Genomic DNA, 16,896 nt, shown 5'->3' on the forward strand with positions numbered 1-16,896 from the left:
TAAAGATAAAAATATCACGATTGTTTAGTTGATTCTGCACAAAAAAAGCAGCGAAATATTTGATTAATTTCTTTTAGAATCGTAATACCTTACCTCAAAGACTGTTTTCGCTGCATAACCTTGCACGTCATCACGATTGATGACTATTTGAATGACCCTGTACCAAACTTCTTCGGAAACGTAATCACCAGCTATCCTTATAAGATTCAATATAACGTCGACGTACCAAGTGTAGTCCGTAGCATATTTTTCCGCAAGAATAGCAACTTTCAAAACCATTTCTTCCCGGATCGAATAATCAGCAGTTTCAAGATAATTCAACATTTCTTGAACGATTTCTTCGGCGTTGCTCTTGTCACACATAGCATAAAGCAAGTCAACCGCTTGCTGTCTGACTGAAACATCTTTTTCCATTTTCATCGAGAGTATTACAACTTCCTGATGCTTTTTAACAGCCTCGTGAGAAAATTCCGATGTAGCGAGATGACACATCGACTCAAGTGCCAAATAGCGCAAATTCGTTTCACGATTCGAGAGGAACTGGCCGAGTTGATTGCACGCTCGTACCAATAAATTTGGTTCGCTGTCGTTGTGTATTATGAGACTTATCGCTTCGAATAACACCGCGTTTTTCGCGTTCGAGTGTTGAACTTTTTTCGACTTTGGTGGTTCTTGCGCTTTATTCAATATTGTCTCGAGACACTCGTTCAATCTTCCACGTACACCTGGATCTTCGGCTGCATTGAAAAAATGTGAAAATTCAAACATTATTACTCGTTTTCGAGGAGGGCCGGGAGCTCTGAAATTTCAAATAATTCGGCATACCTGGAGGCGTGTAATTTTGGAGCAGCCGAAGTAATTTTACGGACAACCATGGGGCTGGGACGAAATAATAAGTGTAATCCTGGAGATCCGTGTAACTTGAAGTAACAATCTTAAAAGAAAAGAAACGATATACAAGAAATTCTCTAATGTAAACTCTTTCAAGTTTTTTTAGCAGTAAAGTTTCTATTGAGCTGGCCAATTAATATGATTTTAATATTCCTGCTTGCCTCTACATTTTATTCACTTTTTTAAGTGAACTTGCCACGACGAAAAAAGTAATCAAAAACTCACTCGACTCAGTCGTGACACTGCTAGGCTAACACATCCCTTGTATTCATCGGGATTTCTTTTGACAAGGGCGTCGATCAAGGACGCAGCTGCTGTTACAACGCCGAGGTGTTGGTCGTTAAGAAGATGAACTATACGAGAAGTCCACTCTCCACCGGGAACGACGTCAGGAGCTGTACGCAATAATCTCAGTAGACATAAAGCAGCACTTTGTTTCACTACGTCCATGGTATCCCTGTGAAAATTGTACACCAAGTAAATAAATAACAGGGGAGACTGTTTTTTGGATCGTTGGAATGCACAGAAATTTCTTTTTTCCAAATGATCCGGGAAATTGGTTAATTCTCTTTATGGCTGCAGCGAGTTATTGCAGGGTGAACATTTTTTCCAATAAAAAGACAACTATTGAAAAACAAATAAGAATATGGAAAAGGACTTTTCATGCATTCCAGAGATCCAAACTTCAATATCATATGTAAACACAGCTTCTTGACGTGAAGTATTAACAAGATAATTTTTAAACGGCCAAGGCATAACGTGCAGCTTAACAGTACCCGAAATTAGGCGATTTTCCCTCTCTTTTGAACATTTATCAATAACTACCGTATTTTATTGCTAAGTGTATGAGTATTTAACGATGTTCGTGTACCCTGGACCCAGTGAAATATTCATAAAATGTTGTGAAGCATTGAAAATTCAGCAATTGCTGAAAAATTTACCTAATATCCAGCCGCCTAGATCCAATAAGTGATGAGTAAATGAAGAGCACAGATGTAATCAATGAGCGTAAGTGTAAAGTGATTGTGTACAGAGTGATAGTACGAATGTATAGTCGATTTTTCTTTCATGTTGTCTATAATTTGATTTTGGTTCGATTTTACTTACCCTGATACAAGCAATTTTGGTATCTCGTTGCCAAAAGCTTCGGCCATTTCTTTGCTGCCGATGTTTGCAATACATTGAAGAGCAAGATTAACATGAATCGGATTGCGAGAACCAAGGTCATTCTTGATACTTTGTATAATGAGTTTTATAAGATCACTGTTCGTGTTAACTAAGACTGATATGAAGAGATATCCCTGAAACAAAAAATTAGAGAGTGATACATTTCATCATTTCTTTCAACTTTAAACCTCCATGACTTTATTAATTCTTTGCATTACAAGTATCTACGATACAATACGTACGATTTGTTTTTCCGAGTATTTGTTCGACGACAGAAGATTCACAGCCTCCATATGCCCAAAGTCAATGTCATGGCCAAGAAGAAAAATGAAAAGAAGTTTGCACACGTACTTCTTCTTCTGATATCCATCGAGGGTTTTGTCACCTTTGAATTTGCTTCGGATATTTGCCAATTCTTTGTTTATCCTCTTGATTTCTGCTTCCTTGCTTTTACCTGATAATTAAAAAAGTAAAATTCAGGAACATCCACGCGCATATTGTCCTACAAGTCTTCTCTTATTAAATCAATTATGAAACTCTTCCCAGTCACTACATTTCAAAATTCAATAGGGATATGCAGTAGTGTTTTTTTGTAAATCATCATAATCATGGCACCAAGGACATTTGAGAATTGTGCAATCGCAGGGAGTCTAATATGGCAAAATGCCACCTGGCCACATGACTCCTACCACATGTATTGATTTATTTATTTACTACACTATGTACGGGTCTTTGCTTGAAAAATCAATTGGAATCCCTGATCGAACTGCGTATCAAATTTATTTAAAAAACAGCGGAATCATAATTGTGCTTTACATTTCCTAGAAAAAAAAATTTTGCCATTGCCTCATTCAAAACAATTGGTTGAGACGTCCGACTTTATCATTCAAAAAATCTCAGTACAGAAGTTGGTAGAAAAAGTGCAATTTCAGCCGATGTTCAATTAATTCCGACCATGACCATAAATACTTTGGATAACGGAACGTCCCACTGAATTTTCTGAATACCGAGAGATAAATAAATTTGAAAGAAAATCACGTGTATTAGACACAAGTACAGCAATGGCTGCTCGCATGAAGGAGTAAGCGAGACAGAGAGTAAAAGATAGGTCCATATCACAGTTCCGCCCCCCAAGGTCCTCGCTTACCGTGTCTCTCCCCACGCCTTCAATAGTCATTTATCTCTGGCTATTCATGGAGCAATCATCAAACAGTAGTAAACGAATTGGCGTTTGAAATAAAGAGATATATAATCGATCAATAGAGTCAATTGAATGCATAGCCTTTTATTAAACTTTATTCCTTTCTTTTGTAACAAGAATTCAATCCTCGATGTTTAAAGCTGATAAAAAAGTTTCTATAGCATTGCAGTTAAGCAAAGATTGTCAAGCTATTTTCGTCTTTAACTCTCCATCCATTATTTTTTCTTATTTTTCTCAATTTCTATGTCTTCGAAAGTCTAGTTGTAAGAAATCTTTTATTTTCTCAGTATCTTTCCTGCTATGAGAAAACCTCATAGGAATTTTATAGAGTTAAAACTTCTATTTGCCCAAGTATAATTTTCAATAACAAAATAACCATTTGCCCCTTAAAATTTGTTTTTCTGATCTCATACTCAGATTCCCTGGGAATAAAGTCCTGTTTTGAAACTACAATACAACACATTCGAAACCACTGAAAACTCACAGTTCCTTATGTCCGAAATGAATACGGCTAATCCTCGCATGCCATCCCCTCGTACAGCCGGCATGTTGCTCCAATTGGTTTACAACAACCTGGAATTGAGATATATCCATATGTACAAACTGTGCAATTCCACAATGATTAACCAGACAAACAGATATAAAGAGAAGGATTTTTTCAGGCAAATTAATTCACGATCAGTTTCGAAGCTAAGATAAGAAACCATATATTTTTTTAAAAATATGTGCTAAATACGTTCATAAATGCAAGAGTTTTGTTAGTTCAAGCACAAATTATATACACTTCTGCAAATAAATTCGACCACCTTGCTTCAGAACGGATAAAACGTCCCTTGCGGTTATACTTTCGATTGAGATTGTATAACGAAGAATAAGGAATAAAAAAATAATAATCCGTACGTGAATTGTGAAGAATAAAGAAACAATTAATTGGCGGCGAGACTAAACACGATCGCCGGGTCTTAAAGTGAGACGTCGGGATTTCTCGACCCAATTTTGATAACGAAGAACCGATTTTGACAGCAGCCGCCTGTGATTGTCGCCGCCTCGCGCGCGCGCACACACACACATATACACTCACACAGGCAATACTCGTCCCAACGTATAACGAGACGACACCGTCAAAAGTCAAAGATCGAGGGAAAGGCGAGTGGAGATGTGTCGGTCATTTTTCGGTTATTTTACCGTAACGATTATCACTGACGTTATTATCTAAAATGGCTTTTTATTTTACTGTACTCAAGAAACCATTATAACACTTAGAAAAACAATCATTTCAATCGGTTTGTGTCACAAAGAATTGGATTTTCGATCAAAAGGCATCCCGTAATCTTTTGATTAACAGAATGAGTTTGGAGGTTAGTTTTCAAAAGCTGTTATTTTGAATGTAAAATTTTCGATCGAAGTTTGATTTTTTATTACAATTTCGCAAATAATTATTTTTGCCTAGACAGGCAATTATACTTTCTGGCTCTACATATTTGAATCATGATCTCAGAGAATCAGCACATTGTTTATTGAGTTTCTCATCACATAGGCCGGTAACGCCCCTCAAAATTATCCGTGTGAAATCAAAATATTTTACAATAACTTAGAGATCCTGAAAGTTTGAAAAATCCTAAAAAGACCATATTGTTTCCCGCCATTTTTAAAATTGTTCTTGCAGCAATGTGAAGTATGGAGGTGACATTTAAAAATTAGGAGGTGTTTTGACAGTAACGAAGTATTGTGCAAGTAGTTCGATCAAACAGTCGCACCGTTGAACCAGACTTCAAAAATCCAATTTTCATTTCTCATCATCAACTGTGATGAACTTTTGTCGAAAAGTTGATAATATTACCGATTTAGGAATACTAAAGCAGCTATACCGAACAATCGTTCTGTAACCGTGTCTCGTATTTATTACAAGTATGAAATTATCTGTACTTGAACTAAACACTTCATCCAAACATTTCCGAGTATGATTTCACAAAAAAGAAAAAAATGAAAAATCATACAATCTATGGTAATTTGACGGATCGGAATTTGACGGTATCGTCACGTATCAGACGCAGAGGATTTTCTTTCACGAGAAAATCATTGAGCACGAATATGCTGTACGGACACATGAAACTTTAAATGTATTCCGAATTACAGTTCACATATACAATTTCGTTTGAAATTTCTACGATTAACATGTAAAATTATCGATAATTTTTAGAGAATATTTTAGTGAAGAGCACTCAGAATGTATTAACACGTTCGATCGAAGGAAAAAAGAAATAAATTTTTGTCAGTCATGTCATTTGATTACTGGTGAATCTACAAGTGTATTATTCAAATCACTGTTCTGTGATAATTCACCGTAATTCTCCCTCTTTTCATCACGACGAACCGTTTTTTCAAATGATTAACAGAAAAGAGTAATTGGGATAATAATGCGTTATTTACGACAAACATTTGTTACGTACCGTTCTGAGACGGAGAGAGGGAATTTTAGAGAAAAAAGAGAGAGAGAAAGAGAAAGAGGGATAAGTAACGCTCTATATCGCGATACAACTCGATCACCGAATCTACGAGGAGACGTAAACTTTTTATTCGCGACTCGGTGCCACAGATTTCGTGGCTGTCGCCATTTGCAACCGCTGACTAGCTGTGTCTCTCAATGACGGCTAGATATCCACCCCACACGCACGTATAATCGGCTTTACTGCCTCCCTCCTCTTCCGCCTTTCAGTCCTTGCTACAAAACACGCGAGACGAGAGAAACGATGATTGTGCGGCAGCACCGTCTTTGCGTCGATGCCGCGCGACGATTTTCTCGCGCGCCTCCACTCATGCATTTTTCACGACACACGCATGCGCCGAATTGCTTCGTTAGCAATCGCGCGTCTAGCTTAAAATTTAATTTCGATTTTTATTGGAATAATGAAAACTTTTCAATAATAATAATAAATTAAAAATTACTGTAAACGACAGTTGGACTGTAAAAATGATTGACGTGCCATTGACAGCATACTTCCAAATGTACCAGCGAATTCTCAGAAGTAGGTATAAAGTTTAACAATTCACATAAATTTTTTTCAAACACTTTCAGTTTTGAAAAATCGTGAGTACAATTTGATACTACAAAGAATGAAAATATCTTAATGTCAAAATATTCAATAGTATTTCACAATGCGATGAATTAATTTGACGATAGCAAAAATGGCTTCTGCAGTTTCAAATTATCGAGTGAAGTTTCAGCGGAAATGGACCAAAAACTCTTATAAATGTGCAAATAAAGTCTTATGTTTTATTGCTCTTTTCTTTTTTTTGTAACTGAACAAACTGTACACAATGTTTAATAAAACCTCATCATTCTGTGCTGGTCGATTGTTTAATTTTTTCCAGCAACATTTCTAATCTGTCCTTCATTACAGGCTGACCTTTTTTTGTTTTTTTTGATAATTTTTTGTAGGTTTCCTTTTTTTTTTCCTTATATTTATTCAATGCTTCAGCTCGTTCTTCTTTTGACTTGAGCAAAAGTTCTTTCTTTGCCTGTTTTTCGGCTTTCTTCTTTCTAAATTCTTCTTTCGCAGCAAAAAACGGACTCTTTTTCTTGACGCTGCTTCTGTGGGAAAAGGTGAAATAAAATATACGATGAAATCGAAATTAGAATACTGTTACCCATCGATGAAGTATTAACAATAAGACATGAAAACATGTCTTTAAATGTTTGTTGTTCTTGTTTTTTTCATGTTTACTCATCACCTGTTTTCAACTGAACCATCCTCTGGCTTTTTCAGAAGTTTCAATGTGTCAGGTATGGTGCCCTGTTCTTTCCGGAGATCCTTGTAAAAATTACGTAAAACAGCTTTTTTCCGTCGATCCTCCCACTGATCAACTAATAAGAAAAAACAATTATTTTCTCTCACGAAACTGACACATTCACCACTTTAACCTAAAAACGAAAAGAATGATTACCTTTGTACTTGTTACTATATTTTTGTAATCTATATTTTTTCTTGTCGAAAGGTTTTTTTTGAGCTGTTGAGTTATTTTTGTTATTCCTGGCTTCATGGCTTTCGCCTTTTTTATTATTTTTCGACTTATTCGTATCCATAATTGAAAAACTTTAAATACGCGAAAGCATGTTTATGACAACAGTCGAGTACGAGCCATGCGCGGCCATGCCACGAGTATCTAGATCCTAGATTACGAGATTTCGTGGACCAGTAAAAAGTTGTATGAATCTCAGATAGAGGCGCTACTGATAGATTTGTATTTTCGCTTTCGAGAACTCGGCCAACTAATTCGGATTGCTTTTAAAAGTTTTATTTTAATTATATCAGGAAATCGTGCCAAATTCAATGAACTTTTTTCCATTACTTTTCCACTCAATCTTTTGTGATTATCGAACTACAAGTTCTTATCTACGCTATATCGTAGCTCGCTTCGACAAATTCTATTTCACATACGTCATAGCCATAGAATTCTACCCCTCAATATGAATCATTAAAAAAAAATTCATTTTATTTCTTTTCCAAGTACTTTTTACGATTTGCACGAAAAAAAAAAAAACAGAAACCCAACATTAGTCGGCCAAGTTCACGGCGGTGTATTTTTTCTAGTTTTTCGGTCACATACAAATGAGAGCCTTTTGACGATGAACATGTTTTTGGTACTGTCTAATAAATAATGAGTCGAACAACAGCTTTATATAATCTAAAATTCTATTTCACGTGATTCGAAATAATTGGCAATCGAATGAAAAGTTTGCGGTGATGCAACGATATTCCTTGATACCTGCAAGATTGACTGAGCACGGTGAAGAAGCAATTTGCTTACTTCGAATATTGACCGCTATGTAAAAGCGCCACGCTAAGGACCGACCAACCACCGGACACCTTCTTGTCATCGAAAATCTAACCCATCTCAGGGTTTGTTGTTTCTCAATTCTCAAAACAGTAAGCAGTAACCAATGCTCGTTGCAGCTTGCAGCATGGTGCATCGGTGCATAGAATCAAAGCACTGTAAGGGTGTACACTGTAATTCGTAACGTAGATCAAGAAGTTTGTTTTGAAAAAAAAATACAAAATATTGGCGCGATATGGGGGACAAAGGTAAGTTTAATTTGTTAATTTTCTTAAAACACACATTATTAATATCAAACTTGCATAAGCAAAATATATATATGACGTAAAACCATAATATATTTTACGAACCAAGTCGATACGTGCAGACGCGAGCTTAACGTACACAATGCGACACGTTCCAAATACGAACGTGACCTACAAACCTCACGTGTTTTCAGTCTTTTCACCCCCTTCTACCGGAAGTGTAGGGGTGCTCTAGTAACTTAAATTGAAATTCCAGGGGAACATAAAACAAACTTGGCTACAACAATTTTAATTCGATTCTATGCTGACGTATTTATAGAAATATTTCGATAACACGAAAATCACTGGAAGAATTTTCCTCGCGAAGCTTCGATTTCCATTTTTAACTGTGTGGCTGTTTCTATTTTTTTTTTTTCAATTCAACGCATCGGTAACCGTTTGAAAAGGCTAAAAAATACTGAAAAATAATTTGAAGTCAAATATTTCATTATGCTCCGTTCGAATGATATTCAGTTTTCACTGTCACGTAAAGCGTTCATCAGAATTTTTTCGCGACTTCCTACAATTCTATTCGTGCTTTTGCATCACTGCTTAACCGTCGCGGAAGAAAATTTCTTTGACAAACTCTTTCGATCGATCGAACTGCCGATAAACAATGAAATTCACACGCATCTGTTCGACTGAATCGGAATACTCTTGACTTTGCAAATACTTATTGTTAATTCAAATATGAATTGAAACTTCTTTGTAGAAAAAAAAGTACATTTTGTCGATTTTTTAACCAATTATCAGTTTGATCAAGTGCAGTTCCGCATACACTAATATAACATGAACCGATAACTTGTATTTTTCAATTTTTCCATCATCTCGTAATAAATTGTCACAAAACACTGAAGATGGCGCAACGAAAATCGTATTTTTTTCCGTTTCCCTTTATTCGATTTTATTTTCTAAAAATCCAATGAAAAAATAACTCCAGCAGGCGGTATATTACAGTGGATTCATACTTTATCGAGAAAACAATGGAAAATTTGGAAGTTCGTCAAAAAATTTATGTTTTGTGTAAAATTGAATTTTTAACTGCTCATTCTAATTTCGTGAAAATATTTCGGATTACAGAACATCACGTGCACTTCAGCGGCGGTAGTGGAATGGGCAAAGATAATAATATAATGATACAACCTCAACGTCACGGTCACATTGATGCACATCTCGGTTTCCTGCAGCTTCATCACAGGCAATTAATTTATGGGATTAGAATATAAGCGCACATAATTATTTTGTTTCACGTGGCGCATACCGAGTGTCCCAGGTCTCATACTCGGTGACGCTAACTCAGGCTCTAGACCGAATATCGCGTCAGAAGGTCTTTTCGATAAAATCTTGAGCCATTCGCTTAATTAACGATCATGAAAGATAAATGGAGCAAAATTAAATAATTAAATAGTTAAATAAAAATGAACAAAATAATGATGAAATAAAACTGAAAGCTGAATAATTCATTTTTGTGGAACATCAAATTCGCCGAAAAAACGTCCTAAAATATTTTTTTATCTTCCATTCTTTAGTTGTGACAGCGAATTTCAAAGTCTTGAAAAAAAATTCGACAAACGTAATTTATAAACTGACTCGAACTCAAATTAACGTTTTGAGCATTTTGATGAGTACACTGTCGATGAAGATGCCTGGACGTTCATAAGTATGCACATTTCGTGCAATTGATTCTCAGAGTATACTCAGGCTCTCCGGAATACTCGAGGAAAATTGAAGAATTAGATTTTTAACTAAAAACCAATCATTTCTGTACTACTCGTGAGTCCAAATGTATTTTTCTAAAAACAAATATTTGAGTCTTTGACTCAAGTTTTTGAACTCGAACTTGCTGCCTCGTTTTCGCGTTGACAGCAGTTCGAAGTCGCTGCAGTAGTCCGAACTTCGTCGCCTCCGAGTGTACTTTAAGAATCGATATTGATTATTATGGGTAACATGCAATAAAACCATTTCTTTGAGGGCGCGGAAAACATTTCGTGTGAAAATATGAAAAAAATTATCGAGCCAAATTGCATTCTGTTGGGAAACAACGACAAACTTATGTTTGCTATTTCGAATCACTGAAAGCTGTTACCTATAATTTAAAGAAAAAAATCAATTAGATTTGTTCAACTCTCAATACCTAGAAAAAACTTAGGACTTTAACAGGAAAAAATTGGTCGGTTTCGCGTACATTCGAAATTGAAATAAAAAAAAATTCATTCAAACGTAGTTCCAGTGAATTCTGGAGGGAAAAACTTGGAAATTTCAACCCATTTGATGTAACTTTGAGACGAAACCGCTGAACGCAAATTTTTTCTTCATTTTTTAATTGACAATTGCAGAATTTTGAATTTCTTTTGTTCAATTTCATGCCAGATATCACATCGAATTTTCGGTGCCGTGGAACGTGTGTATACACGGGGAAGGTCAAAGTATGGCTCCCGCTGTGGTCGTAGGCAACTCGAATCCCAATTGCTCTGTAATTGATTTCGCTCAGGACAAGGACGGTCTAAGGTGAGTGAGACGATTAACCGGACGATTAAGTTCGACCGACTCAGTAGAATGATGAAATTTTATTAGAGAATCCAATCAATTGAGAAATTGGAAATTGTTTTAGTTCGTCCGATGATAAACGTAAGAAATCAGAAGTTAGTTCCAGCATAAAAAACAATTTGCATCGAATAAAAAGCAAAAATAATCGTAAAATTAAAATTTTTAGATTTTATTTCGTCATTTTTAAATGACTACATCGTAAAAATGACGTTTGAATGAAATTTGACAATTCGAACATTCAAAAACACTGATCGACTGTTATTTTGTTTCCTTCAGATTAAAAGTCGATCTTTTGGCCTACAAGGAAAAGATAATAAAAGAGGAAGTTCAGCTCATGTGCTGCAAGTCAGGATCACCTTTGAACATCCTCATCCATGCTCGTGTCCTTGGAAAGGACAAGGGGACTCCATTATTGCGAAATGGGATAAAAAGCGTTGCGATCGTAGCCAACGAGGACGACGAGGACGAGGACGACGACGACGTTTCTGAATAGAACATTTTTTAACGGGACACCACGATCTCGAATCAAAGCAGCGTTTTTAAAGCTCCATTTGCATTTAGGAGGTCTCGGATGAATTTTGAAAAAAATAATCTTTCTATCGAACTTGGAGGAACCTCCGAGAGAAATAACAAAAAGAACATTAACGACGATTTTATCATCACTGAACAACGCATTTTTATTGCTCTATCTGAATTCACGGAATCGTGAGAGATTTCGCGAAGAAAATCAATTTTTTACGAGCTAACAAGAAACTAATTGTTATAATTAACGAAAAGAAATTTCTAATAGTTTGCTCAGTGAAATTTCGAGATGAACTGAATCGGAAATCCAAGTGAATCAGTGACAAGAAGTTTCACGGGAATTAGTCTAACGAATCGCGAGAAAAAATGTCTCACGAGCGTTAAGAGTCGTAAAAATCAGCCAATCAAGATAAAAATAATCAACCAAATGGAATAACGAGACATTTTGTAATACTTCGGAGTAAACGAAATTAAGAACAGGCAGAAAGTCAACTTCGCCTCAAGAAAACATGCAATAACGCCTTAAGTTAACAGTCGATACGAAGATAATTTTTGCCTAGTTAAAATTCCGACTGTAAAGAGTTTACAGAGAGGAAAGCAAAGCCTACAATATTTCGCTCGAAAGAACCTCTTTGCCTTCACTCACTACGCGTGTTTGACACGTGCGAGCTTTGCGACAGAGTTAAGACGATTTATCTCGTTCGTTGTGAACGCCCCATTGAAAACGATCGATATATCTTAAGAGCGTATATTTTAATATTGTTTCTACAACGAAGTGCATTGAAGCAAGCTCACGTTGAGCGGCTCTGGATCGTCACGTATCAGTGATTAAAACACAGTGAGAACGTTTTATTGAATCTCGTTGAATAAAACATTAATATTATAAGACGACGAGATAGTTGAAAAGCTTTGTCATTCGTCGCGAACCTTTCCTGTGATACACCGATCAGCACAGATACATTTCTGCATTTGCCATTCCGTTAACGCAAGTGCAAAACTTACTATGAAGAAGAGAAAAAACACTGGATTCTGTTACTCATAAATATTCGACCGAGTCTTATCACTCGGTCCTTGAAATTTTATTGTTACATAAATAACGATAAGAGATATTCGTCTCGCAGCTCAACAATCGCGACAATAATTTGACTAAAATTCCTTCGAACGAGCATTTCGCGAAGCAGAACAGTTTCTCGAAAATTCGTCATGTTTTTTCTCTATGAGAAAACGAGCGAGAAGCGGATGAAGCAGATCTCAATGTCGAATAAGTTTTGCTACAGAGTCGTTGGGATTGATTTAAAAAAGCGAGAATTTTAGGCACCGTAAAATGAACAAATTTTCAACGTCAACATTGAAATCGTCCCTTTTTCGTTGGAATTCCGGTAGGGCCATCGACAAACTCACAAATATTGAAGCCAAGTTTGACCAAAGGATGGCAATTGCTTCTCGGGTTGCCCCACTTGCCACGAAAGCTCATCCACCCTGGCGACGTTTCATCGAGCTCAGCTGGCAGCAGTTCGATTCTCTTCCAAGTTTGCCAAGCGATACCAAAACCACTCTCGTCGTACAAGCGTGGCAGTCGTACAAATTTGTGTTTTCCCGGTGCTGTCCATAAGCCGTGGGATCCACGAGCGCTGAACAGAACCGGATGTTTCCCCATCGACGTGAACACTCGCTCTGGAAATATTGGCTTCTGGAATATTCCTTCCCTCGTTTCTTGACGCTCGTACACGAAAGTACCGCTTCGCTTTTCGTAACGATAAAATGCGCCTGCGTCGTGTGCGGAAACGTACATCGAGGATGGATAATCGTCACCCTGAAATTCATCAAATATTCATTACTCCGTGCAACGGCAATTTAAAAGTTCGTTGGAATCTCAATTTCACAACGAAGATTTGCCAAACCCACGTCCTAACGTCGTTCCCCTTCAAACGAACATTTTCAACGAATTACGAAAGTTTTATTCGTAATTCTACAAGAAAAACTTATTTATTAGCTTTCAATGGTCAACAATGTTCGCGTTTGTACCCATTCAGCATTTTCCTTGCGCCCTTTTTCGTCTTGCATCATTTTCCGAGCCACAGAGCTTTTATTTCAGAACGACATTAATTTTGCAAAGTTTTTTTTTTTCACACAACTGTCAAAATTCAACGGGAATGAATCGAAAAATCGTAAGCACCGATCGCTCTACGCAAACGACCGAATTTACAATTAACTCGAATCAAAACACGAGGGTAGAAAATGTACGAAGTAACGTTTCAAGGAGAGCGAGTCCAATTAAAATTTTCGAAAGCGCGATGAAACGTCAATGCTGACGAGAGCCGAGTTGTATGTGTAAAATGAAAATGAAAAAAAAATATTGAAGAACGTGGAGAAAAGGGATCGAGGACAGAGGTCGAACAGCATCGATCGGAAATGCAGAGGAAGAAGATAAGCTTCGCAACCTGAAAGTAAAGGCTCATGTGTTCCCAATCGCCCACGTGATTGCCGTATTCCTTGAGACTTCCGAAGCAAACACCCCCCACCCTCGGTATTGGCCAGCTACCGAAAAATCCAAGATCCAGAACGCAAACCGCCTTTCCCTCGCTGAATGGATAGAACATCCAATAGGTCACGTGAAAGTGCAGTTTCCTGAACCTGTTATCCGTGACGGGGATCGAATTCCCGTCCCGAATCGTGTCAGCTCTCATCGTGACGACCTCGTTTCCCGAAAGATCATTCCTCACCGTGTTCTCATAGGGAAGGATCGCGAGGTCATCGTTCAACCTTAATTTATTTTTATCCTGTCCAACGGCGAAGAATCTTCGCCGTGGATCCGGCCGCCTCGGATCGATGATCCTTTTGCTTCTGATTATTCTCCGTCGCCTCCTTCCGCCGTCCTCGCGTTCCAGAATCTCGTTCGTTCCACCGAACGAGGACGGAGACACTTTTTTCATCTTATCCACCGTCGTGCAGTCCTTCACTAACGCGTAAATTGGTACATTTTCCGCTGGCTCTTTGCCGTAGATGAACGACGATTCATTTCGTAAAAGCAGCTCTGAAAATAATGCATCAATTAATAAAAATGATTAACTGAGTCGATCAAAATCTTAAACGATAAAAAAAAACGCCTTAGAGACAGTTACGAACGTTGAAATAAATAGAGGTACAAAAAACTGTCAAAAAATCAAAATTCGGTCAAGCCAAGTCGAATGGAAATGTCCAATTGCACTACGAGACTTTACGTATCCGATAAACACACTTGAATCCACAGAAATAGAGGTTAGCTTTCAAATGTACTGACCCACGTCAATACGCGTGTGCAGATGATTATTTCCCGCTTTAACGTTATCGAGAAACTCCGGCACACCGAGGGGCAAGAATTTCTCGCCTGGAGCGAGCCAAACAAGAGGTGCCCATGCCCGCACCAATTCCCTCACTGAAAAATAGTGGAAAAAGCGATGTACACGCAAAGTAGAGGTAAAGTAAAGATAAATCATTCTCTTGGGATTTGATGACCATAATAATAGATTTACGAGCTAATCTCGTCTCTGAGAGTAATTGAGAAAATAACTAGGAAGTTTCCATGCACTTTATGAGACCGAGGTACGGGCTCACGTGTAAACAAAGCGCGTGTATTTCCGTACGTAAATATAAAACCGTAACGTACTGTACATATACGTGAAAGGTCCAGAGCATGCATACACACAAAAAGCACGAACAACGACGATTGCGTACACTTCCTCGCTTTCTTCAATTACGAATCATATTTGATTTTACGTAATGTTCCAACGAGCCTGATCACAGAACCCGCAACAATATCGCGTGTTCCTTCGCATCTCTACATCTGATTCACCAACGACTAACGACAGTTTTCAGCTCGAGGTATATATTTACTGTTTTTTCGAAGAATCACGCCATTTCGCCTCCCTTTGTTTCTATACTCTCTTTCACGTCGCTGATGAGCTTTCACGATTCACGTACTACGCTGAGAGTAACAATTCGTTTGCAAAAAATTTATCAACACCAACCCTCAGGCATAAAAAACGATTCAAGTTTTGTGACAATTGACTCTCGTTTTCGTCCGTTAAAGGACGAGGTTTTGTCGTATATATTACGAATCAACCGTCAAAACTCAATTCAGAAAAAATTGAAAATATTCGAATATTCCCGAGGCGTGCTATTCGTGTTATAGCGGCGCGCTACTGGCTACTGCCTTCCACTCCTCCCCCCCACTTTTTCTATTCGAGACTTTACGATACAATTTCGTAACTCACGCAGTTCTTCACCCTGATCGTGAACGCATCGACAGCTTGTAAACATGACCGTAACCGAAGATTCCGTGAACTTTTTCGAGTTCATAGTCAACACCGTGACACCGTGTAACGGTTCGGTAATTAGGTGTAAACAACGGACACTTAACACTCGCGATTGTTGTAATTCACATCTCGTGGATGTCGTGATAATTAGATCGTAAACAAGAACAACGAACGTTTCGTTATTAACTACTCGCTAAAACCACTGCCACCGGAAAGAGGCGATGAAAACCGTTATTCGAAGGCCCTTTCAAACGAAATTGGAAAACGGACTTAAAAAATACTTTAACCAATAGAAAAATTAGTCATATAATTCACCTCTTTTTTCGACGATGATTCTCGAACTCGTGCCGCGCAGTGACAACAGTAGAATCATGAGTACGAATCGTAACATTATTGATGAGAGACATTTTGACAGCGAAATGACACCAACCGATGAAATGGCTCGTGAATTATTTCAAATTATGATCCATCGTGGATGTCCCTCTTTCACGAAATTTTTAACATCGTTTCGTCGGCTTTCCGTTGACACGTGGTTATTAGTGCTTGTTTTTTTTTTTTCAATGTTCACGTTGACCGATCGAGGGAAAAAAAAGAACACGGTGACCAAAAGTTGTCAAAACAAAACACAGTTTTAGCAGCAATTCCGCGGAAAAAATAGAATTTTTCGATTTTTGAAACAAAATATGCGGGGAAAATGAATGTATTTTTCGTTGGACGTCTCGGTGCCTCGAGGTTGAACGTTCGCGGAGTTACTGACCGGTATACATCTCGTATGTGTTCCGAACATTCCCGCGCCGTTCACCACGCACGCATTAAGGTCGCGGTAGTCACAATCCGAGAGGAACACAACTGTACGACGTGTAGCACACAGCCACAAAAACGGACACGAGTGTAGCATTCGCTTGAAACGATGAAACGATACGCTCATACTACCCAAGAAATTGGTTAATTCAAAAAAGTTACCAACTGAAACTCATTTCGAGACAAATCGGTTTTTTAACGCGGAACTGTTTACGCCGGTGACGAAAAGCTGGATAATCGTAACAATTCGGTGATTTTATCGTGAGAATTGATCTCCAATTTTTTTTCGATTTTTTTTTTAAGTTCTGTATCGTAAATTTAGCTCCGGACGAGAATTCCGCGTCGCACAGCT

The 16,896-nt window shown here is 37.7% G+C and overlaps 4 protein-coding genes across 9 annotated transcripts in view; 1 reads left to right on the plus strand and 3 right to left on the minus strand.

Annotated features, from left to right (window-relative positions):
* Positions 1-5,946, minus strand: part of AP-2alpha (adaptor protein complex 2, subunit alpha) — a 13,752-nt gene extending 7,806 nt beyond the window's left edge. Inside the window, exons 1-7 of one of the 3 annotated variants that reach the window (XM_043410945.1) lie at positions 5,710-5,946; positions 3,744-3,832; positions 2,301-2,512; positions 1,999-2,192; positions 1,117-1,348; positions 826-934; positions 94-737 (exon numbers count right to left, since the gene is read on the minus strand). In XM_043410945.1, the coding sequence (XP_043266880.1) occupies positions 94-737; positions 826-934; positions 1,117-1,348; positions 1,999-2,192; positions 2,301-2,512; positions 3,744-3,807 (1,455 nt within the window). In that variant the 5' untranslated portion in view covers positions 3,808-3,832; positions 5,710-5,946. Of the gene's footprint in view, positions 1-93; positions 738-825; positions 935-1,116; positions 1,349-1,998; positions 2,193-2,300; positions 2,513-3,743; positions 3,833-4,065; positions 4,088-4,159; positions 4,436-5,709 lie in introns of those variants that run through there. The other 2 variants (XM_043410946.1, XM_043410947.1) reach the window with 2 other exon arrangements.
* A 565-nt stretch (positions 5,947-6,511) lies between these two features.
* Positions 6,512-7,446, minus strand: LOC122407358 (rRNA-processing protein FYV7). 2 transcript variants are annotated; one of them, XM_043413521.1, is made up of 3 exons: positions 7,205-7,446; positions 6,992-7,124; positions 6,512-6,851 (listed from the first exon to the last, which is right to left on the minus strand). In XM_043413521.1, exons 1-3 carry the CDS (start codon positions 7,341-7,343, stop codon positions 6,596-6,598), a joined length of 528 nt encoding a protein of 175 aa, XP_043269456.1. In that variant the 5' UTR covers positions 7,344-7,446; the 3' UTR covers positions 6,512-6,595. The 2 variants fall into 2 exon arrangements, with proteins under 2 accessions (XP_043269456.1, XP_043269457.1); XM_043413522.1 differs by having other exon boundaries at positions 6,512-6,848; positions 7,205-7,430.
* Positions 7,447-8,174: 728 nt separating this feature from the next.
* LOC122407359 (uncharacterized) lies at positions 8,175-12,339 on the plus strand. Its single transcript, XM_043413523.1, has 4 exons — positions 8,175-8,343; positions 9,460-9,577; positions 10,750-10,887; positions 11,203-12,339. Exons 1-4 carry the CDS (start codon positions 8,331-8,333, stop codon positions 11,417-11,419), a joined length of 486 nt encoding a protein of 161 aa, XP_043269458.1. The 5' UTR covers positions 8,175-8,330; the 3' UTR covers positions 11,420-12,339.
* A 136-nt stretch (positions 12,340-12,475) lies between these two features.
* On the minus strand, positions 12,476-16,476 carry LOC122407356 (uncharacterized). Of its 3 annotated transcripts, none has more exons than XM_043413516.1 (4): positions 16,059-16,476; positions 14,729-14,863; positions 13,890-14,482; positions 12,476-13,261 (listed from the first exon to the last, which is right to left on the minus strand). In XM_043413516.1, exons 1-4 carry the CDS (start codon positions 16,132-16,134, stop codon positions 12,791-12,793), a joined length of 1,275 nt encoding a protein of 424 aa, XP_043269451.1. In that variant the 5' UTR covers positions 16,135-16,476; the 3' UTR covers positions 12,476-12,790. The 3 variants fall into 3 exon arrangements, with proteins under 3 accessions (XP_043269451.1, XP_043269454.1, XP_043269453.1); XM_043413519.1 differs by lacking the exon at positions 16,059-16,476 and adding an exon at positions 15,322-15,620; XM_043413518.1 differs by lacking the exon at positions 16,059-16,476 and adding an exon at positions 15,095-15,256.
* Between the last annotated feature and the right edge of the window lie 420 nt (positions 16,477-16,896).

Source organism: Venturia canescens, chromosome 2, assembly GCF_019457755.1.
Source record: "Venturia canescens isolate UGA chromosome 2, ASM1945775v1, whole genome shotgun sequence".
Taxonomy (NCBI): domain Eukaryota; kingdom Metazoa; phylum Arthropoda; class Insecta; order Hymenoptera; family Ichneumonidae; genus Venturia; species Venturia canescens.